This window comes from Saccostrea cucullata, unplaced genomic scaffold, assembly GCF_032062105.1.
Source record: "Saccostrea cucullata isolate Sc308-1 unplaced genomic scaffold, CSIRO_AGI_Scuc_v1 ctg453, whole genome shotgun sequence".
NCBI lineage: Eukaryota > Metazoa > Mollusca > Bivalvia > Ostreida > Ostreidae > Saccostrea > Saccostrea cuccullata.
The window spans coordinates 42,249-68,037 of record NW_026921068.1 but is presented as its reverse complement, the minus strand read 5'-3'; the positions used below and the strand labels follow the sequence as shown (position 1 = coordinate 68,037).

The following is a 25,789-nucleotide window of genomic DNA, read 5'->3' as shown; positions in this document are numbered from 1 at the left end:
AGTACAAGTCCCTTCACAAATAAATCAAATGTATATAGCATGTTAGAATCAAGAACAAAATCAAAATTTCTTAAAAAGAGAAGGTAGTATGGGTTTCAATAAGATACTACTTACGACATAACTCCCTTGCCAATGTTCATAATAGCATTCTTGGGGTCTTTAGTTATGACCGAGAAACCATCAATAATATCCTTTATAGATTCATAGATGATTTTTCCTTGTTGTGGAATAATAACTTTGATTGTTTGTTCAACTTGCTGTGAAAAAAAATATATCAACATTAAATTTAAATGAATGAATTAAAGCCTTAATTGGCTTTTGAAATAAAATTTTGGATTTTTTTAATTTTTCAAGTATTTTCAAAATTATTGAACTTACATTGACGAACCCCATAACATCTGCTTTGATGTCATTGAAAAGCTTGGCAACTTTATGAACGAAATGAACCATGGGTCTGAATGGAGGAGGGAAGACCTCTTCATCATACTTTGCTAGTTTCTGCATGGCTGTCACTGTAACATTTCTCAGCTGCAAGACCTGTGAAAAACAGACAAATACTGATTAACTTGCAGAAACATGTGAAAAGCATTGATTTTCTGGAATGAAATTAAAGGGAACACCATCAAAATACAACATAGGTCAATTTTTCATCTGAAGGCCAAAGGTCAATTTACATGTGCATCTTTTAAAAACAGTACAATCTTTTTATCTTTTAGCGTAGGAGAAAAGAGATTCATATAATCAGAACATCTCTATGGATGCTTTACTATCTACTACATAAGAAAGAAAACTGATTCATTCTTATACAGTTGGACTTAAAACTTACTAAAACACATGCCACATGATTAAACAAGATTTAATCTTACCCTCCAATGATGGAAAACACAACAACATATAATATCTTAATGTTCTAAACAAGGGTTAAATTAGTATAGTTGGAATGTTTTCTTCAAGAAGGGCAATTACAACAAAAACATATCTTTTTTTCTTCAGTGAAGGAAAGACTAACACAACCATTATCAAGCATTGCATATTTCTTACCTTCTTTGGTAATTCAGAAATGGCTGTGACCAATTCATCAATGTAATCTTTGATGCTGATTTTTCCTTTCACAAGATTTTTGAACAATTCGACACCATCTTTAATCCCTGCAACTACTTGTTTTATTTTTTTGGAGAAGCTTTTGGCTAGTTTAATTGCTTTTTTCATTTCATTTCCCTGCAGAAAAAAGGTAATCCATTTCAAATTTTGCATTATCTTGTTCAGATGTTCAGATGGCCACAAACATCAAAGATGAAACAACCAAATACATAAAAGATACATAAGTCATTCAAATTAAAATACATGAACATGTATAACATGATACAAAATTCTGCATGGCATTATATTATTATTTTGTCATTTAAGTCTTCTTTACCTGCAAAATGTTGATGTTGTACTCTGTACCTCCTTTAAAACAAATTCTTGCAACAAAGAAATCCAAATTTACATTCATAAATCCCAAATGGACTCTAGCATAAGCTTCATCATGGACGCGGATCTTCACATGACCACTTGTTGGTGCTAAGAATAAATATGCATCACTTCTATTATCATCCAATAAAATATTTTCAAAAACATTTATTTGTACAATGTACTCAGTAACTGAAACTAATTTTTATTTGATATCCTCCTTCCCAGTTCTTTTGCATAATTTCAGTAACTTCAATTACAAACTAAATGCAAACTTAACTTCTTAGATCGATATGCCTAACACCAGAATTTTGATAAACAGGATTATTAACAACCAAAATACCTAACTCATTTTTACCTTTGTTTACATGGAACAAAAATATATTTAGTATATTTTATACCAATGGACAAATCCAAAAGGTTCATCATGATGACTCCAAACGAGGCTCCAATATCTGTTGAACCTAGCAGTTTTCTCCAGTCAACACTTGGAGCTTCCAGTCTGAAGTATAGTCCATCCCAAATGCTTCTTTTGGAACGTCTAGCATTGTGCTCAGCAAGGTCCATAACTCCCATTCCACTGTCATAAGGGTCCTCAACATACGTTGTGTTGCCACCATGAGAAATTCTAAACAGATCGATTAACAAATAAAGGTCAGAAGATCTGTAATTTCTAATTTCAACAAAATTAATGAGTTAAACCAATGAAAGAATGATTATCATTCTTTGATAAATTCAAATTACATAAAAAAAATGAAAGACAAGATCCAAATTTATGCAAAATGGAGAAAATCTGTAGAATAAGAAGTTATAATTCTGAACCTGTTGTCTAGAGGAGCAATCATTTTTCCTTTGGGATGAGCCATGTACAGCAAAGAGGCATCGTATCTAACAGTTTGATCTTCATCATACACAGCAGCATACAGTAAAGTCTCGGCAGCCTATCAATACATTTATGAAGAAAAATCATTTACCAACACGCTTTACCTACGATATTTCTCAACATCAGCAATATATCACTACAAGTTTGCAAAGAACAATGGCCTATCAGTTAATATAATCACATTCTTTACATTATAGTTTTGAAAACAACACAGTAATAAAGACTCTAGGCAAGAAAAGAATCAGAAAAATGCAGAAAAGAAACTGAGAATTGTCCAGACTTACATGGTCATGTTCATATTTCCTCAGGGCATGGCATCCAGCTCTCTTGACCCAAGGGGAGTTTGTACTGTTGATATGAGAGACAATGTAATCATATGAGTGGTCAAGTCGAGCGTTGCCTAATGTCTCAAGAAGTACAACCCTCTGATGGTCATGTTTCTCCATGTCAAAAGGGTCCATTGTTTCTCTCCTTTTTCTGAACAGCCAAGGATCTGGGGGAATAATATGTATACTGATTGTTTTTTTTTTTTAAGTTTTAATAATACATTTCCAACTTTCAAATTCATGACTGTTATAAAAGATTAAATGTATAAAGTTCCTTAACAAAAATGCATGTTGTTTTGCATTACATGACTGTTCATGTGCAATATCATTCCTTATCAGTCATTGTGATGTATTAAGAAATATAAATCATTAATGATTTCAATACTTCTTTTCTCTTACCATGATATCCTAGCACCTCGTGTATTTTGTCAATGTTTCTTCGTGCCCTCTCTGGATTACCATGCTTATGAAGTTTGTGGCTAACAGAGCCTAGGGCTAGCATGCATCTACTGTGGGTGTCTAAGACATAAAACTCTGCAGGAAACTTTTCCCTGTGAAATACTGCATCTTCTAATGTTTTCAGGAAAAACTGAAGAAAAGAATAAAAATGCATCATGATATTGGAACGATTTTCAAGAGATCTGAGCTACATGTATTTAAAAATGTATATACTTATCAGAAAAATCAGTCAACAAACAAAAATAATAGATTATCAAGAAATTTACCTCATGTGGGGGTTTGTCATTGGAGACAATGTGAGTTAACACCCTTTTGACATAATCATGATTTGGTTTAGGACTCAAAAATATCTTTTGTGCCAAAAGATTTTCAGACAATTCTGTAGCCAGGACTCCGTAAGCATCTATCATATTTTCTGTGGCTATTCTGTGTTTTGCCAATCTAAACACACACAAAAAAATCTTTACAGTATTGGTACTCTAAACAATCAGTTTAAAACTCTTCATCGTCAAATGCAGCATAGAACGTAGTAAAGAATAGAAGTCATTTAGGAACAATTGCAGACTAAACAAAAAATGTTCCCTGCACTCAAAATGTTCTTACGTGGGTTTTAGTCTCTCAAAATAAAAATTGGCAATTTTGATGATTTCTTCATCTGGAAGGATCTCTAAAACATCCACAAGTTTTCTGAAGCAGACACTTAGGGCTGGTGATCCTGTCAATGTAAAAATTAAATAATATAATTAACAATGACACCTTAACTATGTTAAGATGACTTATCATATAAAGATCATCCTAAAGAATATTTTCCACCTCTACTTTTTATATCATACCTTGATCTGGTTGGTTCTCCATACATGTGAGATTTCCAACAATTTCTTTTCTAGCTTCAGTAACATTGAGATACTTTCGCCTTGGTTTTATCTGTATGAAAAGCAAAGTGTGTAAAAAAAAAATGAAATTGGCATAAAACATAAACCCCACTTTAGAAATTTGAAGATGGAGATGCATTCACATGTAAATATGAATTGCAATTTTACAGCAAAATTATCCAATCTTTATTTTTTCAGCGAAAAAGATGACTTTTTTTTTTATGTAAAGTGGATATGAAATCTTACATCTCCGATTTGTATAGATGCTGTCAGCATGTTCTTATTAGGCTTCATCCATTCTCTTCTGTCCACATGCCTTGTGAGGAAACGAAGCTTGCCTTGACTAACATATGCCATCTCAGGGTATGCTATTAAAAATACAATCAGGTATTTAGTTACTTAATTAACAGTGCATAAAGAACTAAAATTCCAATAAAGTGTGCATAAATATAGTTTCAGTTATTGATAGAAAGAGCAAACATCTAAATTTGTCTTACCCATGGTGCTAAACTCGTTGACTGCTTTGATTTTTCTCATACCAACATGAGGATCAAACCTTTATTTAAATACAAAAACATGATATAGTCATATATTTATTTATTCTTTCAAGACATCAAAAAGCAAACATATGACTTTTTTTTTTATCAAATGCAGTCCATCATAGTTAATTCTCTCCTTGCAAGGCAACTGGTAAATGTAGTCATTGTCACAAATAATGTGACATTAATGTAACAAGACTTTTCATTTGAATGTCTTTTTGTGACAGTTGTGCACTACCAAAATTGTACAATGGTGTGCAAAATTTGTTTTTCTTCTTATTAAAGTGAAAGTAGTCATTTGGAAGAAGCTATTTAGTCAAAAGTGTTTCTGTCAAAGAGTACTTGGATGAGATTGGAGGAAGGGGTTCAATTTTATCAAGATTTTCATTGACAAGTATTTGATATCCTTATAAGAAATACTTGATTTGCTTACCCTGGTGGAGTAGTGGGAGATTTAAAACTCTCATCTATAAGGATACTGTGGATAGTCCCCAAGTAGTCTTGATAATGCATTGTCTGTTGTTAGGAAAAAAAATTAAAGATGTAGTTTATATAGTATACAGTAGTGGCTTTACATCAGTGTTTGACAAGAAGAGAGTGTATTAAGTACAAGGTAATTCAGGGCATACTTAAAAAGCTAGGTTAGTCTTAACAAACTGATCTCCAATCTATTTCTCACCAAAACTTTTAACTGCAGTATATGCTGCACAATGCATTTTTTTTCTTATGACTGCTTCACATCAATAAATCTGCTATATCTCATATTTTACTGCATTTTAATGCCAGAGGAAGTCTGACTCAAGACAACATTTTTCAGCTACAGGTTTCTTATTAGAGACTGTAGTAGTATAACTACCTATTTTTTCTCAACTCAGTAAAGAATTAAACTGTATTTTTCCCCCTGTGTAATTGTTATTATTTACCTTGCTGTAATTTGCCTTTGCATACTGCACTGGATGGCCATGACGAATTTTGGTGAATTTCAAGCCATCGTGAGAAGGAGATACAGTATATGTTGAATTGTGTTCACCTTTATAAACAAAAAAGGTAAGGAATTGTTTAGTTGTAATGATTACACAATTAATCTTAGAGGACTGCTTTAATCATTTGATGAATGTTCACTCAAAACCAGTTCTTTCTGCTTTGTGTCTGACTTCATGTAATTGACAAAAAAATCAACTGTGCATATCTTGTAATCTAAAGATATAAACCCACCTTCATGACCATTTTCAGTAACATGATAGGTAAATCCCTCATTTCCAACTTTTCCTGGTACCTATACATGGGATATGGCATAGACAATGTAAAACAGATGATAATACATGTATTTTATTTATTTTTTTCTTTATCTTTATCATGGAAAAACATTTCCTACATGACTTAATAACATTTGATATTAATATGAAAATACACTAAATGAAAGTTAGGTAACTGCATGTTTTGCAGTCTTCGTTTGATTATAAACATGTTGCTGGCATTTACCTCCCCTTGCTCGTGCAGTCTTGAAGCAAAGAGGGCTGCGAAGCCTTTCTTGGAGACGATGACTTCATCCTCCTCCCCAGCTGCATGGTAAACATGAGTTATCACTCCTTGGGCAGAAATCACAAATGAGAACCTGAAAAGCGATGGTACTAGTACTACCAGAAATTATTAAATGCACATGTATGTATCAGGGGAGGAGAAAAATTCCATCAACCAGCCTGAGATTAGAACCCAGTCATGCCCTGAATCTCCTAGATTAAGGGCAATACTGAGATATTTGGCCACTGGCAATTGAACTTGTCTGACCACCACATTCCTCCCTCATTAAATATCTCTGCCCCAGGTTTTTCCCAAGCAGGTCTTTCTCCTATCACTTCAATGCTTCCAGCATGCCCTGGACATGGCACCACAAGAAAGGAGAAAATATTGCAATGGAAAATCCTCGCCCTCTGAATCTCCATTTAGGTGCTCTATCGACAGAGCTATATTGCTACTAGCAATCAAACCCATCTGATCACCACAAATAATTAGCTGATTAGTGATAACCATAGAAATTCAGTTAAACCCGAAAAGGGGGGTGCTTTTTTTTCCAGACCGCTGACCGACACTGGAAAGTGCATCTTTCCCATTATTTCCATAATCATGTCAAGATTTCATAACGAATAAATAAAACAGGAGTGTTCATTCATTTCACCTTTATCTAGTAACTATCGTATCTCAGATCTCTCTGTTCTCTTCAACACTGCAGTTGTCTGTTTATCGATACCTGTACCACTGTCAACAAATCTGCCAAGTGCCAACTGTCTGGCCATTATGCAGTAGCATAAAATGTTGTATTTTACAAGATATAGTTCATCTCAGCTATTAGTTTGAATGAATAATTGTCAAAACATCATATTTATATTATATTCCACCTTTTAATTTTAAATACCTTGATGTTTTATTTATTTATTGATAAGGAAAGCAACCCAAAAACGTTTTATGCAATTAATTTAAAACCACACATGTTTTTCAGTGTAGTTTGTTTGTGTATTTGTGTGTGACTGCGCGCAGTGTGATGTTGTACTAAATCACGTGATTAGAGGTATCAACAGAAATCGTTCCAGGGAGATTTAAGACAGCAAGCGGCAATTTTCAACGTAACCAAAAATTAGGGCCTTGGTGATTTATCATTATAGCATTTCAAAAAATTCTTATCGGATTATTCTTTTTCTGTTAGATTGAATGAATAATTGTCAAAACATCATATTTATATTATATTCCACCTTTTAATTTTAAATACCTTGCATGATACCCCACAGTTTGTACACAATTAATTTAGCCACCTTGTTCAGTGTTTGTAGTCTGCGCGCATATATTATATCAATATAATTTTGTGAGATTTAGTTAAAATTTTCAACGAAAAATTACCTTGTTGATTATGGCATTTAAAAAATTCTTATCGGATTATTCTTTTTCTTACTCTGTACGTTGAAATTATAAAACAATACATTTCCAGGTTTAAATTGTTTATCTAATTTAAATTAGGGGATATATTATATCAATATAATTTTGTGTACTTTAGTTAAAATTGAAAAAAAATACCATTTTGGATTTCTCTTTCATTGCAATTTGGCCATTTTTTTTTTTTTTTCAATTTTATTAGTTTACTTAATTTTAGAATCTCCAAATAAGATAACAAAAAATTAAGGTTTCAATTTTTACATCTACCAGTTGATCTGTTACTCACTTGGGTCGTTCTCTGGTGCTAGATTAAAAGTGTGAACTTTCAATAATAACTCCTGCCCATCTGCTCTTTGTTGTATGTTTGTGTAGCCAACCTAAATAAATCATAATTCATCATATGAAATCAAAAACATGAATTATTGTTTTTTTTATATACACAATATCGTCAATTAACGACATGACTATTCTATAGCTATGACGTAGAAAATGTAACGTGTAGCTTTTGTCCTGTCTGTCTGTCTGTTTATATCTGTTCGTCCGCAAAAAAAAAACAAAAAAAACTTTTAACCTTGCCTATAACTTTTGAAAGAGTGGGGATATGGCTTTTCACATTTCACAAGTGTATTCCTTATGACAAGACCTTTCTTCGGGTACCCACCAAATTTCTCCTCCCGGCCTCGACCTTGAAGTTTGGCCCACTTATACAAAAATACTTTAAACTTTAGCCTTGGTCATAACTTTTGAATGTTTTGCGCTAGGGCTTTAATTCATACTTCACTTATTTATTCGATGTGACAAAACCTTTCATTATGTATATAATTTTGGACCTTTTCACCTTGTCCTTATAGTTTGACCCACTTAAATGAACACTTTAATCTATGCCATTAGTCCATGAGCCAGGCCAGGAATTTTTCGGTATCGGTACCATCTTGGGTGAATAATTTTCATAGTTAATTTTTGAAGGACATACATCTCTACCTTCAGAAAATGTATGATAGCATTCAATTGCTTGTGGCTTTAATGGTGTATCAACCGTTTATATACACCATCCCAACTTGTACGTCTTTGAAAGAAGAAGGTTGGTTTTTCAATATGCAATTTCTATCTTATTTCGAATGGTATTTTCTTGAAAATTCTTTTGAACGCAGACCTTTCTATTACCCTTTTCAATTATCAATCAATATTGGTTCTGTAACGAGCCGTTTAAATTATATAGGAATATAATTCTTCCCTTGATCATAAATGTTGAAAATGCGATTTTGAAATTTTAATCAGCTGAAAAAAATTACTCCTGTGACAATTTTCACATCAAAAACATATTGGACGGTCATTTTCTCTAAAGAATTTTTATCACGTATTAGCATTTTAAAACAGTATTTCAGTAACATATATATATAACTTGATATCATAGCAAATCTTTATCCCTATCCTAAAAATGAAAATTGAAGAAAATTTCCCTTGATTTACCCTCTGGGTATATTCTTTACTTAACATAGATATTATGAATATGTCAGGCCTCAAGTAAAGCCTTTACGTAAATGTTTTATTTATTTAATCTCAAGTTAACCCTTTTCTGATAATGGACACTCTCTTGTATGTTCATCTAAGTTAAAAGTGTAATTTGTTATACATTTTTGACATCAAAATTTCTAGTAAGGAAAATATATATACAGTCATTTGTTCCAATATATAATTATGTGCTTTGTGGGCAGTGTCTCACGACTGCAATGGACTGAAGCCCCTTCCCTCCACTAGTCCGGGTAGAGAGAACTCGTACCCTCTTAAGGGAGATCCCTCTAGGAGAGGACTCTCTACACAAAGCGCTGACGGGTCTCAACCTCTGTTGATTGAGGGCTTGCCTACCTCTAACGCATGTAAAGACTGTGCACCGGCGGACTCCGTGGAGGATACCGTCATGGTTCAACTGAGAAGATGACGGACACAGTACGCACTGTGGAATGCGTGGAGCAAGGCAAGGCATCTTGGTCATCCGCTGTATCTGTCTCCATCTCCAGACGTCCTAACATGTCTTGCCACTGGACCTAGATGGTTGCAGGCGAGAGAGTGAGGTCGGCGACGCAAAACCCTTCTTTATTTTAATCAAACTCATCGTGCAAGTCATTGATCATCTTCCATCCCTTCTATCATCCACCCCAAAGCCCTGTGGCGACAGGCGAGGAACGAATGTGACAGGTGCGGGTTCACTGGAAGTCGCTAATCGCGGACCAGCACACCTCTTCAGCTTTTGAGTTCGGCAGCCACCTGTGCGACTGAGCAGCCCTTAGCAAGAGGAGCGGGTTATAAAAGGAATCCAAAACATTGCCTGCTCCAACCTTCCCTAGCCAGTTTACTGCAGCTGGTGGGGAAATAACAAAGAGAACTAGAAGAAAACAAAGATCATCGCACTGTACCTTGGATCGTGGAACGTTCGAATGCTTTTCGAGAGACATTAAGACACACCCCAGAGACGCATAACACTGATCGCATGCGAACTCACGAGATTACATCGACATCGCGGCTCTCAGTGAAACCAGGATGGATGGGGAAGGTGAACTGTGTGCGCTGGCTACACCTTCAATTGGAGAGGACGAGGAGCCAAGGAGAGATGAGAAGCTGGCGTAGGCTTTTACAATTGCTGGCAAGCTAGTCGGCGTACCCAAAGGAGTAAACGACCGCCTGATGACGATGAGACCCCCTCACTCGAGGAAAGTTTGCCACTATTGTCAGCGCATATGTTCCTACCCTGAGGCTAAAACAAGTTCTATGAGAACCTCCACAATGTCATCAACGCCATCCCCAACGCCGACAAGCTTGTCATTCTTGGTGACATTAATGCGAGACTTGGATGTGACACCACCACCGGGGAGGGCGTGATTTGGAAGCAAGGAGTGGGCAAGTGCAACAGTAACGGCTTGTTGCTTCTCCAGACCTGAGCTGAACATGGCCTTCTCATCACTAACACCGTTTTCTGCCTTCCCATCCGTAACAATACGTCATGGATGCACCCTCGCTCAAAGCACTGGCATCTAATTGACTACGTCATTGTCAGGAAGAGAGACAGACAGAAAGTTCATTTGTTCACCAAGGTTGTCTCATCGTCTCTAAACTTCACCTCTCAACTTCCAGATCAAACTCAGGATACGTCCTCAGGGGACTAAGGCTTCAAAACGTCTCAACGTTGGGAAGCTCAAGTTTCCTTCCACCTCTCAGTTCTTTGCTGACACCCCCGAGAGAACGCCTGAAATCTACCGTGCTGGATGACCACGACATTGAAGTAGCATTGAGCACCCTTCGTAATACAGTGTGCAATATAGCCTTCGAGTGTCTTTGGCCCTCCACAAAAAACACAAAGACTGGTTTGATGAGAACCGTGCCGAGATCACGCAGCTTCTAGAGGACAAATATCGCGCTTACATGTACAAAGATCATATAGATGATCCCACCCCACAGCCAAAAAGACGCTCTGAGGAATGCTATCAGCACAGTACAGCTAAAAACTACGGGATATGCAAGACTCCTGGCTGAATGCCATAGCTGACTAGATCCAATGCTACGCCGAATCTCTTGACAGGAAGAACTTTTACTGTGGACTGGAGGAAGTCTACGGGCCAACTCCTTCAGGCTCATCCCCTCTCCTCAGTGATGACGGACTAACACTCATCACAGAGAAGGTAAAGATACTCGACAGGTGGGCGGAATATTTCAATGGCGATCTGTACCGCCCTTCTACCATCAACGATGAAGCCATCAAACGACTGCCCAGGTTCCCATCAACCAGTCACTGGACGCCGTTCCCACTTTGGATGAGATCAAGAAAGCAATTAGTCTGCTGTCAACTGGCAAAACACCTAGCGGATACTCCATCCCAGCTGAGATTTACAAAGAAGAGGGTGTGGCTCTAGTCGAAAAACTCCTTCATCTGCTTGTGCGAGGATCGGCCTGACCAGCCATCTCCGCACCCACTGTCCAGGTAAACCCCCTCCCCCACGAAGATGAGACAGTGGTCATCGTCGTCACCGATGGACGAATAACTAAACTAGTTAATGTGCGTTGGTTCTTATCTTTTTCGTTTTACAAATTTATGAGGTAAATGTAATTGTTGAATAAAAGTGGTAAAAAACGCAATTTTTGTTAGAATCACGGCTAGTAACTCAGATAATGCTCTTTTAATATGTTCATCATATATCTGAGTAATCCTGGTAGAACTTTCTATGACGGTTGGCAACTGTGTGACGAATACTTTGCAGGTTGCAAATATATTTAGTTCAAAATACCTAATTTGAGCAAATAAAGGCCAATAACTGTGTCTCCAGCGTTGAAGCCACAACGGATTTGATGCTATCATACATTTTTCTCACTAGTTAGGGGTATTCCTTACCAAATATCACTATAAAGTTTATTCACCCAAAATGGTACCGACCACCCCCAGTGGCTCATGGACTAATTATAACTTCTGAACAGCTAGTACTACATCGTCTCAAGCCACGGTTCAAAGTCCGCATATAGCTCTCTCCAGAATGGGACAGGATCGTACATTTTGGCCGTGCGCGTGGTTTGCGAGGATGTTAGTACTATATCTTTCATATTCCAAAAGTGTATTCCCTGTGACAAGACCTTTTTTGATATCAACAATTTTGACCTATGATCTTGACCCTGGAGTTTGACTTGCATTTGAGAAACCCCAATCCTTGCCATAAGCTGTCATGCGTAGGCATCAGTGTTTCACAAACACATCTTGTTTTTCTCTGATAAGGATACTAGACTTTTTTTATTATTATAAAAAATGTATTTTTAAAAAATGATAGACTATACTCAATCATATATCATTTAAAGGGCGCGAATGAATGAATTTAAATGTACCAATACTAAAAATTTTCACAAATCCATCCGCCTCTAAAATATTTAAATGGCTTTTAGCTCCCCCAAGGTGACAAGTTTATTGTTATTTTCGAAAAATTAAAATCAAATACGTTAGAAAAGTACAATGCATATTGTGTACAACTAATCCAAAAAAAAATTTTGCATTTGAATTTTTTAAAGTTCTTTTGCCATATACATGCACCGCGTGATTTAAAATTTTTAATATTTGGAAGGAAATCAATTAGTGAAAGAGGTTGACACAAACAATTTTTTTCACAAATGACAATGGAATTGTGATCAGTGAAAAGTTTGAATCTAGGGTATCTGTCATGAAATCTGACCCGCTCCTTCAAAGATAAATAATTTCGAAGAGAAAAAAACACAAGCATCCATTCGACTGGAATTTTTTAAGCAATTAAAAATAAAAATAAACATGATTTAAAGGCCACGGGATAGGTTTATTAGATTTCCCCAAATTTTGTTGTTTGTTCATAGTGTTGATTTACATCACTAGGATCTAAGCTAGATAGGCTTAAAGTAATGTTCAAAAACAACTTCATAATGTTGCACACCTCAAGTTTATATATTCAGTGCTTTACATAAATAAAAAAAATATCGGAGAAAAATACGCTTTATAAATGTTATCTTACATTTAATAAGGAGGTACAGGGCCTTGAGCCGAATTTTTTTTTCGCAAAATGATTTTTTTTCTTCATGTTTTGTATATTTTTAATTTAGTTTGTCTTACACATTTCAAAGTAATTCTTTCATCAGATTTTTTGACTTACCAGTATTTAAGAGATATCACAATACAAATATTAGTCCGCACAGTGTCTATATGTAGCTTTGATTCTTCCTGTTTATTTCATGATATCAAAACTTATTTTAACAAAATAAAGTATGACAATAGATACAAACTTTGAGTGAATTAATTCAATTAAACAATTAAATTTCCAATTAATTTTCAAAATATCAAAAAAAAATTACGCCGTCAAGAAAAAACAAAAGGCCTAATACATGTACTTGAGGATATCATTAACAACGAAAGACGTTTACATGTACTTCTGTCATTTAGTTATTACCTAATAAAATTCAAATTTGACCATTATATCCACCAAGACGTGAAAGAGTAGTCAGAAGCGTCGAGCGGAAAATTCTATGAATACACTAGCGATTTTTAAAAACTGTTGACATCAGGATCATAGATAACTACATAAATTGTTTTTCCATTAGATTTTGAGCTTTTATTATATAGACCAGTCATGTGTACATGTATATATGTATGTACATAAAACACAGCATGAGGAACTACATTATTGTAAAAACCTTTTAATTCACATTCGGTGACATTCTCTTATTTATACATTCAATTTAAAACTATACAATCTTGACAAAATATTATCGAATTAAATGGATTTAAGTTTGTCGAAAATGCTTTTCATGGTCATATGGCAATAAAAAGACAAAATTAATATTCTTTTTTTTCTTTTCGAATCATTGAACTGGTAAACTTTGAAACTAATGACGCAGACTTGTAGTCTATATTATTATAAATTTTGTTATCATAAGCATTATTATCGTTAAATTGTTATTGAAAGCCATATTGTTTAGTTTTCCCCTCAAAAACATGGTAGAGTTGTCATCTGATCGATGGCGAACATTGCCCTTGAATATTTCTAATCTAATTGACAAAAATTCTCATCTCAAATCAGAAAATAAAAAAAGAGCTTTAAAACATTGTTTGATTGATTGATTGTATGTTGTTAACGTCCCTCTCGAGAATTTTTCACTTATATGGAGACCTCCAACAAAGCCCTAGCTCTAGACTATCGCGACCTGCAAGCAGTCTTTGAAGTGTCAAGTTAATTTTTGTTTACTTGTACATCGATCGGCTGGGTAAAAGATAAATTTCCGAGATAACTGCATTTAAATGAAGGTGATGTCACGAAAATCCACGTTAGTTTCTCAAAATGTACGTAACAGACTGGATAAAAAAACAAAAGATGCATTAATTTTTAATGATTATAATAAAGAAGAATGTTCTATTGTCTTTTGACAACATATCTTCCCTATCACTTTATTCTGTTTTATCTTATGCTTCAGTGAATCCCATACAGTGTAGAGCCTCTTGTACTTTAAATACTCTAAATTCAGTTTCCTACCGTCTTTTTGGATTTTTTATTTAAAGTATTGGGAGTTACATAACATATATATGTATACAGACATACGTACATGTTTGTATAACGAAAATCCATTTAAATCAATTAGATTTGTTTAATTCCAAATATATTTTTTGTTCACTTCAAGGGAGCCGACTGGGGTTCTAATGTGTGAAAACTACAGTAGAGAACTCTTTAATTTAATAACATAGTATGTAACTTACATCGACTTCAGTGTACACGTCAAGTTTGGGGAAAATCTACCGTCCAGATATTTTTAAGGGACCGTCTAAAATACTGGTATATTTACTATAGGATTATATAGGAAAGTGTCGATTTTTCGCACTTTCAAGCGAACTTTACAAATACTACAATAGATTTTTTTCTCAAATTATAAAATATGATGAGTAATACATGTACTGTATTGTGCATTATATGTAAGATACACAAAATTCTACCGTCTTGTTTTCAGAGGGGGCAACACAAAATGCCAAAAATTAACTAATTTTCTTTATTTTTTCATTATTATTATATTTTTTGACGGAGTACTACAAAATATGAGGGATACAAAGTATTAATACAAAAATATAAAAATAAAAGAGATACTAAAATTTCTATGTTTTAAATTTCATGAGCATATATTTAATACTTTTTCGTTTATTATATTTTTATTACCCCTTTTAAGAGCTTCAGTTTATAACCATTTCCAGCTTAGTTTGGACTTTCAGTAAGGCGTGGCATTCTCTGCGCTACATGTTTGCCGCCTGTCAAATGGCGAATAGATTCTCATTGGTTAATAAATTAATAACATCAGGAACTTTGTGTTTAAATTGTTGTTGACAACGACGAGACGACTTCAGCCCCACCTCTTTGCAGGACGAAACAATATAATTGGTTATTCGAGGCATTGCCCGAATTTCTATCCCATGTATATTTTAACAGTGAAGGAAAGCTGTGTAAATTTCAGAAACTTATTATGTAACATCGAGAATGCCACGCTTTACTGAAAGTCCAAACTAAGCTGGAAATTGTCAAAATTACAGCGTCAATCTCATATCAGTTGAAAATTCGTTTTAAAAATTAGTTATATGGAAGTGTAATTAAATTTTTCAACCGGTAATTTCTTAATTCTGTTAAATTTTATTTATTGAGTGAAAAAAAGTTGTTTCACAGTATTTACGCTTCAATTTACTATGACTAGGATGCGCGAAATATTGCGCAATGGAAACCCCCCGTCGGCACCCTTAAATTGGAATATAAGTTTCAATAAATCATTTTTAATTCAATTTGTACTACATTACTTTCATTCTTCGACTATTTATAACTGATTTTCCCAATTTTTCATGCACACATTAAGAAGAAAATCAGAATTATTATTTTTTCTAATTAAAATCATTATATGGAATATGATGAAGTGTTGTCATAATGGTTTTGTTTACATATCTGAAAATGATATCCATAACCTGACATTGAAATTTCTAAAACTCGATAGAAGTTTGTTTGTTTGTTGTTTAACGTCCCTCTCGAGAATTTTTCACTCATATGGAGACGCCATCACTTGCCGGTGGAAAGCTGCTTTATCCTTTACTCGGCACTTAGGGCCATTGAACAGGGAGGGATCTTTTTCGTGGCAGCACCTACTGCGGCACGGGACCTCGGTTTATACAGTCTCATCCGAAGGATCGGTATCCACGTCCCACGGTGGGATTCGAACCCGCGACGTAAGGATCAACTCCTTATACTTCGCGACTCTAGAGCAGACGCTCTAACCACTGCGCCACGCGGGCAACTTGAAAGAAGTAAAACATTGAACCAAAAACAGAAAAAAATCTCTAAAAAATATTTATCGTATTTAAAATACAGTATATAACTATATACTGGCCTTCTATCATATGCATAGAAGTCGGAAGCAAATTGAAAGTTGGGGGGGGGGCTTAACCAAGAAAAAAAGGTAGCTTTAAACTCAAATTTTCAATGCCTATATTATGTATACATTTGCAAAAACAGTGGGGGGCCAAGCCCCCTCCCCCTAACCCGGTTCCGACGCCTATATGGTATGTACATGTAAGGAGAGGACCTTCGTAGGCTTAAAGCCTATTCAACCCAATTGTTGATGTTTGAACGTTTTTATATATATATTTTTTAAAAATGTTGTTTTCTTAATTAAAAATAATTACGTGTATATAGATTGTTTTGGTCGAAAATGTGTTAACAGATGAAATTGTATCATTATGTAATACCATGTGTCAAGGGGTTGTTTTGTATTATACAATTAGTTTCTAGCCTTAAATAATGTTAAAATAGAGGTTCCTTATTTGAAAATAATCTAAAATGAATATTCTTAACACTTAATCCAATGCAAAAGACATGAATTCTTTAAAAAATACTCGGGGAAAAATATCTCCGACATCATTTCGCTCAAGTTCAATACACCCGCTCTCTTGTTGTAATTAACTATCTTGTTTATATTGGCTCATGTTTTCAGTAATAAATTGAATTTATTTTCCGCTGCTTTTAAAGCGGACAAAACACAGTATATATGTTGTTGACATTTTGTTGTTTTGTTAAGTAAGTTTGTAATCTCCTTCTAAAATAAAGCGTCCATTTCTCATTTTGTTGTTACATTCTGTATAAAAGTGGATTATATACTGAATTTATAAATCCTTACACGCATTTAATCAAAAATATTTTTGAATTCATTCCGTCGGCAATCGTTTACTGAAATAATATAAATAAACCTCTTTTTCCCTCCCGCATTGATCTCGCGCATTACTTATAAAACATACTAGTATATAATTTTCTGAAAAAATAGATAATATTTTTTCGCATTATAGGATTTCAAAAAAGAAAGGAAAACCAAAAATGACAATTTTCTGAAAATTGAAACCGTGTTTTGATGAGTATGGACCTGTTGACAGGCGCACCAACAATTCTTTTATTCTCGTCAATTAAATTGACACTAAACTGTTAGTCCCCGGGGGCTATTAAATATATAAGATCACGCGCCCTTGTCCAATTATTTTGTGTACAGTAAAGAAAACGAATGTATTGAACTTTTGTTTTGTCGTACCGTTCTCAGAAAGAAAGAGGTTGTAAATAAGTTTGCAAACACAGTCTTTCAACAGTGTATAGTGTTTTTGGATTGACAAACCTATACAACTTTAATTGGTGAATAAAAAGCCATTTTAACATGTATCTGATTAATTAACCTACAATTTTAACGTACATGTATTTCATAAGTAATCCAGCAGATTTACTTCATGGGCGCTTTTTTAAAATAGTAAAACAACTTGATATTTAAAAAGGGGTATTGTAATTGATGTACTGGCAAATTGAACATAAATATTGACTTACCGAATAAATATACATGTATGATAAGTAAAATAAATTACAGCATATGCATGTAAATTGCTTATGAATTAATAATTTGATTTGAAATACAAACCCCTATAGAAATGAAAAGCAAATAAATTTAACACATAGGTACAATTGAATTAGAATTTTTATGATGCGGAATACGTAATAACTATTTAAGTTACTTTGATAAAATCGGCAATGTTTGATGTGAAATAAAAGTGAGAGTTTTGATATCAAGCTGCAGAGACTTGCATGTGAGAAGACGGATATAGGCTTTTTCTAGCCACAGTATTAGAGAAATTATATCTGAGACCTAAAAAAAGTAACCCGTTTTATAGAAAAAATATTAATGAAATGAATTTTAAAAAAAAATGATAATGTTCATTCATTTGAAAGACGAAAATGGCTTACTTTCGCTTGAACAACAAATTTCCCGACGTCATTGACCGTGGAATGGCCGTTGAAACTATAAACGTATTCATAACCTGGCTTGAAATTAATGAAACGTCCTCCAATTCTCTGCCATACTAAAGAGATAATAAAGATCGTCAAAGGCCAAGTCCTCCAAGTGCCCATGACCTGGTCACTTTGAACAAAATTTTCTTAATTCGTTATTTTCCCTGTTTCATATATTTTCTTTAAGTTCTGTATCGATGATAGAATTTATAAAATCTACGATCCTATCCTTCTTGCATCCACCCGTCTCAAGACGTATCAATAAGTTAAAGCTGATCGAGCGATCGGTGTTTTTTAAATATCGAGTCTTGACGGACAATGTATTGACACCATTCAGAGAGTTCAAAAGAATGGCTTTCACCCATGACTTTAGTTATAAGCAATTCTTTGTGCATTCTCCATTAAATTAAAAGATTGATTGAAATTAATAGAAGCGGTTATCCGCGAACTATGTAATGATAGTGACGTTATAATTACTTACTATCAATTTAATTTAAAATCAGTTGTGACTTATTCATAGATGTATAATCATTAAATTATACATTTGAATATCATAATGCTAGTATTTAAAATGGCATAAAATGACCGCTATTAGATGTACATTGCCTTCCCTTACAATGTTATATGGGGAATCCTAAATCATATAGTACAGAAGGTTTTTTTTTAATGTGCATATATCACACGTTTATGTAGTATTATTGGTGTCGGAAGCAAATTGAAAAGGGGGGAACCAAAAACAAGATGTGTTTGAAACACTGACGCCCCCGTATGGTAGCTTATGACAAGGGTTGAAGTTTCTCAGATGCAAGTCAAACTCTCCAAATGTAAAGGTCAGAATTATGGGTATCCAAATGAAGGTCTTTTCACAGAGAATACATCTGTGAAATTTGAAAGTCATAAGCTAACTGTTCTAAAGTTATGGCAAAGGTTAAAGTTTTTTAAAAGTGGGTCAAACTCTAAGGTCAAGGTCAAAAGGTTAAATATATTTATACCCATTGAAAGGTCTTGTCACAATGAATACACATGTGAAGTATGGAAGCCCTCTTGTCAACTATTCAAAAGTTATGACCAAGGATAAAGTGTGGTTATTTACTACAAAAGTGGGCCAAACTTAAAGTTCAAGAGGTCAAATTTGGTGGTACCCAAAGAAAGGTCCTGTGACATATGAATGCAAAGCCCACTGAAAAGTTATGGACAAGGTTAAAGTTTTTTGTGGACAAATAGCCAGCTAAACAGACAGACGAACGAACAGGACAAAAAACTACTTATCCCCGAATCTTTTATTAAGGGGCATAAAACATTTTGGGGCTAATACCCAATGTCCAATACCTATACTATATCTATCTTTGCAAAAGTGTTCCGGGTTCCAACACCTGTGAGTACATGTACATGTATGGCACTTGAAATACTAATCCATTAATAGTATATCTTTTTAAGGCAATCTGCTCAGCGAACTAGAAAACTAGAGAAAATGTGAATTTTTATGAGTGCAATATTAAAGTCTGTTTATTCAGAAACAAAAAAATGACTGAACGACTCCAAAATCTTAAGATGACATCCGTACTTGTACGGGGTTTTAAAGTGAAAATGTTAGAGGACATTGGATTATAATACCAATATTAAGTTTGAGGATAACATTCTTAGATTCTTAAAAAATAAAAATTTCGTTTCAATGACGGAGCCATAAAACAATTAAAACTTATTATATTTAAACAAAACAGAAATCAGGACAGGTGGTATTATAGTCGCCAATCAACTGCCCCTGAAATCTGTGGAAATTTCTTGAAAAGGGTGGGTAGGTGGGTGGTGGGTGGTTGTCAAAATTTCAATCCAATAAAATATAAATAAGACGTATCTAAACTTTTTAAATGAAGTTAAATATTTACTGTAAGATCTAAAAACGATTGCAATATGCCCCCCTTTCTAACAGATACGTTTTTCCTTTTGAATCCTGTTCCAAAAGTGAACACTGTATACACAATATGCCTATACAAGGCTGGATTCTTATTAGGTCCAGTAAATAATTTCTGATTTTAAAACTTGGTCACAACCCAGAAAGACGTGTTTTTCCTCACGTGCACATTTCCACCACTTTTCAGTCATTAAAAACAGGATCAGGGCCAATTATCTCGTGAACGCACGAATAACGAAGTTTATGTACCGGGGTGTATAGGCATGGTACGTTTGTTAAACGTACAATTTCTTACCTGAACGTGTCAAAATATTTATTGAAAACAACTTTTTAAGTGTCTTTAAAGTAGATTCAAAATTTTATTAATTTATTTTACAAGTTAACGTTAACAATTCGGAAGACAAGCCCCTATGTTTTTTTTGTTTTTTTTTGTTTTTGTTTTTTTTTTGTTGCGAATAGGTAGTTGAGTTTTTGAAAGATAGGTGGACGTTAAACCATTGGAGAAAACTTGGAATGGTTTATTCAAAAAACAGACAGAGGGAGAGGGCAAAAATATATACCATCGAGACTTTTATTACGGGGCATAAAATGTGTGGGGGCTAGACTCCAGTTTTCAATGCCTATATTATGTCTATCTTTGCAAAAGAGTGCCGGGTTTCGACGCTTGTAAGTATTGCATTTGAAATACTAATTCATTTTAAAATAGTTAATAGTTTAAAATGATCTTTTTAAGGCAATCTGCTCGGCGAACTAGAAAACTAGAGAAAATGATCCCTTTTCCGAGTATCAACATTAAGTGCAATATTAAAGTACAATGTACATGTACATATATGTTAATGTAAAAACAAATAATGAATTAACGACTGTAAAATCTCAAGCTGTCATTTTGTAAGTTAGAGTTTTAAGGATATCCGATCCTCAAAAATTAATTTTTAAAAAGCATCAATATGAAGCTTGAAAATGAAAACTTTTCGTGCAACAATTTTCATTTTATTCATCTTTATATGATTCAAGGTATTAGAGAAGGTCTTATAAAAATTTGACAGTTATATCCCATAAAAGGAAAAAAAGTACAGTTTTAGAGAAGTAAGATTTTCTTGAATCAAGCCTTAGATACCAATGCTTATTAGCATGATATGAAAGTAGAAGTTATTTGTGAAGTCTTGCAATGATATACCAATGCTTATTAGCATGATATGAAAGTAGAAGTTATTTGTGAAGTCTTGCAATGATAGCAAAATCCTTTTTACACAATGTATTATAAAATACATGAAGGAAATACAAAACATAGAATACCAAATAAGTATAAAAATCTCGACAATTTCTCTAAATGCTTGGATACCTTTGTTTTTTAACCTGAAATATATTTGTTGATCTATTTGCAATTAGAAAATGCATAGCTGATATTCCTATTCCCTTTTTATGAATATATATTGAAGATTTTACAATTTTCCCTGTATAATATGATTAACTTTAATGTTTAACTTTAAAGAAATATTGTGGGTAAAATTACTAGTACATTTCTTTGTGGATTCAGAGATATTTTTATGAGTATTTTCGAATACTTAACTGCTGATTTTATGAACCTGAGGATTGGACTACCTTAAGTGAAAATGTAAGAAAACATTGGATTAAAAAACAAGAGGCCCAGGGGCCACATCGCTCACCTGAGCAAATCGGCTAGGAAAAAGCACAAATCAGAAAGGGGGGGGTGTTGAATTTAATACTATTTGGGAGTGCTTTCATATTAATACAGCATATGAGTTTGCTGTTCTTGATAAAAAGATATTTCAAAAACATTTTCTTCCTATATATAACTTCATAAAAATTTGAATTTGATTCCCCATTGTTTCTCTCCCTACCCCAAAGGGCCATGATTTGAATAAATTTAAATCAGGATTTGAACCAACTTAATTCTACACTACCCGTAAATGCTTCCATATAAATACTAGTATCACTAATCATGGCTTTGCTATTCTAGAGAAGAAAATTTTTTTTAAATATATATTTAATGTAAATCGTGGATCCCCCATTGTGACCCTACCCTACCCCTGGGGGTCATCATTTGAACAAACTAGAATCAACACTACCTGAGAATGATTCCATATAAATATCAGTAATCATGGCTTTGAAGTACTTGAGAAGACGATCTTTAAAGATTTCCCTTTCAAGTCCTATGTAAAACTTTGATCAGCCATTGTGGCCCCACCCTTGCCCCGGGGGTCATGATTTGAACAAACTTGAATCTACACTCTTTAAGGATGCTTCCACATGAGTTTCATCTTTCCTGGCCCAGTGGTTCTTGAGAAGAAGATTTTTAAAGATTTTCCCTATATACTCCCATGTAAAACTTTGGTCGGCCATTGTGGCCCCACCCTATCCCCGGGGGTCATGATTTGAACAAACTTGAATCTACACAACTGGAGGATGCTTCCACATCAGAGTTTCATCTTTCCTGGCCCAGGGTTCTTCAGAAGAAGATTATTAAAGATTTTCCCTTTATACTCCTATGTAAAACTTTGGTCGGCCATTGTGGCCCCACCCTACCCCCGAGGGTCATGATTTGAACAAACTTGAATCTACACTCTTTAAGGATGCTTCCACATGAGTTTCATCTTTCCTGGCCCAGTGGTTCTTGAGAAGAAGATTTTTAAAGATTTTCCCTATATACTCCTATGTAAACTATGGTCAGCCATTGTGGCCCCACCCTACCCCCGGGGGTCATGATTTGAACAAACTTGAATCTACACTACCTGCGGATGCTTTTACATGAGTTTCATCTTTCATGGCCCAGTGGTTCTTGGGAAGAAGATTTTTTAAGATTTTCCCTATACTAGTATACTCCTATGTAAAAATTTGGTCGGCCATGGTGGCCCCACCCTACCCCCGGGGGTCATGATTTGTACAAAATTGAATCTACACTACCTGAGGATGCTTTCATACAAGTTTCATCTTTCCTGGCCCAGTGGTTTTTGAGAAGAAGATTTTTTTTAAATGCCATTAATTTTTCACTAATTCATCATTATCTCCCCTTGGAAGAGGGCGTGGCCCTTCATTTGAACAAACTTAAATCCCCTTTACCTAAGGGTACTTTGTGGCAAGTTTGGTTGAAATTGGCCCAGTGGTTCTTGAGAAGAAGATGAAAATATGAAAAGTTTACGACGACGACGCCGACGACGCCAACGACGACAGACGACAGACAAATTTTGATCAGAAAAGCTCACTTGAGCCTTCGGCTCAGGTGAGCTAATAAAAGATTAAGGATTCTTAGGTTCTTTAATTAGAAAGTTCATTTAATTGATGAAGCCATAAAACAAATTAAGCAAGCATAAATTCAAACAAAATAGAAAATCGGAACAAGTGGTATTATAGTCGACATTCAACTGCCCCTAAACTCTTTGTGGAAATTTCTTGAAAAGGGTGTGTGTGTGTGTGTCAAAATTCCAGTCCAATAAAAATATAAATAAGACGTATCTACAGATCAACATGACACTTTTATATGAAGTTAAATCTCTATTGTAAGATCTAACATTACTTTTCAGTCATATAAAACAGAACCAGAGCCAGTTATCTCGTGAACGCACGAAGAACGAAATTTATGTACCGGGGTATGCAGGAATGCTACGTTGGTTAAACGTAGGATTTCTTTCATGAAAGTGTCAAAATATCTATTGAAAACAAAATTTTAAGTGTCTTTAAAGTAGATTCAAGATTTTATTAATTTATTTTACAGTTAATGTTAACAATCCGGAAGACAAGCCTTCATGTTTTTTTGCGAAATGGTAGTTGGTTTTAGAAATATGGGTGGACGATAAACAGATAGAATACATGGAATGGCCTAGTTAAAAAAAACATTTAAAAAATGTATGCATATGTAGTTTAGCACATGAAATGTTTATTCATTTATAGTTTTAATTAAAGACAATCTGCTCAGCAAACAAAACTAAAAGAAAAGGTGACTTTCTAGGAGGCTTCTGAATAAACGTGCAAGTAGTGTCCTGTACAAAAATGTCTTTTTCAGAAATATCGCCCCTTTTGTTCTTTTTAAAATTATCTTTGTAATCAAATTATTACATGAACATTATGAAATAAAAAATATCTATATCATAGCTAATTTCAAAATCAATTGAATCTAGAGTTTATCACTGAAAGGATTTCTTACAATTAGACACAATTGTGTATTCCAACCCGTTATAAGTATACATGCACTGCTTGGTGAACTAATATGACCTAATAAATAAGAAAAGGGAATTTTGACAGGACTGGTTTTAATATTTAACACAATACATTATCTATTGTTGAGATTTGTTCAATGGTGCCACTGTTAAAAGGATAGCAAAGAGTTTGGAAAGTCCATATACGCCTTCCATCACCGCATCATCGCGCACTGTGTCGAAATTCCAATATCCACGCCTACATGATTACGCAGGTTTTTAATTGATATTAAAAAAAAAAAAAAATAAAAAAAAACAAAAAAAACACAACAACAACAACATCTGCAATTGTATGACATGAAGAAACTTGTTAAGTATCTCAAGGCTAGGTAATATTCAGAATTATTGTTTCTTAACGTTAACTTCATATTAGACTTTTGTAAACAGAAATTTTTAGACCGTTACTGCGAAAAAAGGCACAATTTCCCAATGTACACATTAGTCCTGTTAGTTTAAAATTTAGTGTCCTGTCATCATTTTTGAAAGTGATATTACAATTTACTTAATTAAAACAAAAACCTTGTAACATAGTACATGTATTTTTGTACTTGAACTAGCAAGTTAAAAAAAAACACTTCCAGTCTTCAGAATGAATTCTACTGAAAAATCGTCCATTTTTCTGAAATTCTCTTATTTTATCTATCCTGCCAAGTAAACAAATATAATTTTTTTAATTCACTTATTTTATCATGTGCCGACTCATTCTTTTTTATACATGTATTGACAGTTTCATAAAAAATAAAAGAATAATTTCAATTCTAGATGAACTAAATCATAAGTTTTCAGAAACTGAAAGTTGTCATTCAAGTCGGTCCATATAAAAGGCAAAGAAATCTAGTTTCCCTCCATAATTTCAGCGCCTTTTATTTACACATATACAAAGATCTCTGATTTACACTTTCCCTTTTCTTATCTTGTTTTTTAAAAAAATGAAAACATCGAATTTGAAATGCTCAAATTTTAATGACCGTCATCGATCGGTTCTTTCTCCTACGCAATGGACAGCTTCATCCTTTTTTCTTAGAAGGCATTGTAAATAGATAAAACAAATTAAAACTTAATTTAGAAACTAAATTAAACTAAATTTTTAAACTAAAAAACGAACGTTTTACAAATCTTTTATTTTGTTTGACCCAAATTTGAAGCTCTGACAAATTATATTTATGTACATATGTACTTGAAAAAAAAAATGAAACAGAAATTTGTCAGTTTTATTGTTTGTTTGTTTGTTAAGGTCGCATTGTGAACAAAAAAAATGTTCAATTCAATCTCTCCGCCGTGCATGTACAGGAATTAAATCCCCAAAAAGTCTATTTTAGGAGCAAACAATGAGTTAAAACTAATTAACTTCACTGGATTCTTTTGTGTAAGG

General features: G+C 34.0%; 1 protein-coding gene across 1 annotated transcript in view; it reads right to left on the bottom strand.

Annotated features, from left to right (window-relative positions):
• Window positions 1–5,544, bottom strand: part of LOC134259096 (uncharacterized) — a 113,219-nt gene extending 107,675 nt beyond the window's left edge. Inside the window, exons 1-15 of the mRNA XM_062741692.1 lie at window positions 5,455–5,544; window positions 4,965–5,047; window positions 4,490–4,548; window positions 4,239–4,360; window positions 3,954–4,044; window positions 3,724–3,835; window positions 3,387–3,561; window positions 3,061–3,250; window positions 2,620–2,828; window positions 2,275–2,393; window positions 1,854–2,080; window positions 1,418–1,563; window positions 1,042–1,218; window positions 379–537; window positions 115–257 (exon numbers count right to left, since the gene is read on the bottom strand). Coding sequence (XP_062597676.1) covers window positions 115–257; window positions 379–537; window positions 1,042–1,218; window positions 1,418–1,563; window positions 1,854–2,080; window positions 2,275–2,393; window positions 2,620–2,828; window positions 3,061–3,250; window positions 3,387–3,561; window positions 3,724–3,835; window positions 3,954–4,044; window positions 4,239–4,360; window positions 4,490–4,548; window positions 4,965–5,044 — 2,009 coding nt within the window. The 5' untranslated portion in view covers window positions 5,045–5,047; window positions 5,455–5,544. The remainder of the gene's footprint in view (window positions 1–114; window positions 258–378; window positions 538–1,041; window positions 1,219–1,417; window positions 1,564–1,853; window positions 2,081–2,274; window positions 2,394–2,619; window positions 2,829–3,060; window positions 3,251–3,386; window positions 3,562–3,723; window positions 3,836–3,953; window positions 4,045–4,238; window positions 4,361–4,489; window positions 4,549–4,964; window positions 5,048–5,454) is intronic.
• Between the last annotated feature and the right edge of the window lie 20,245 nt (window positions 5,545–25,789).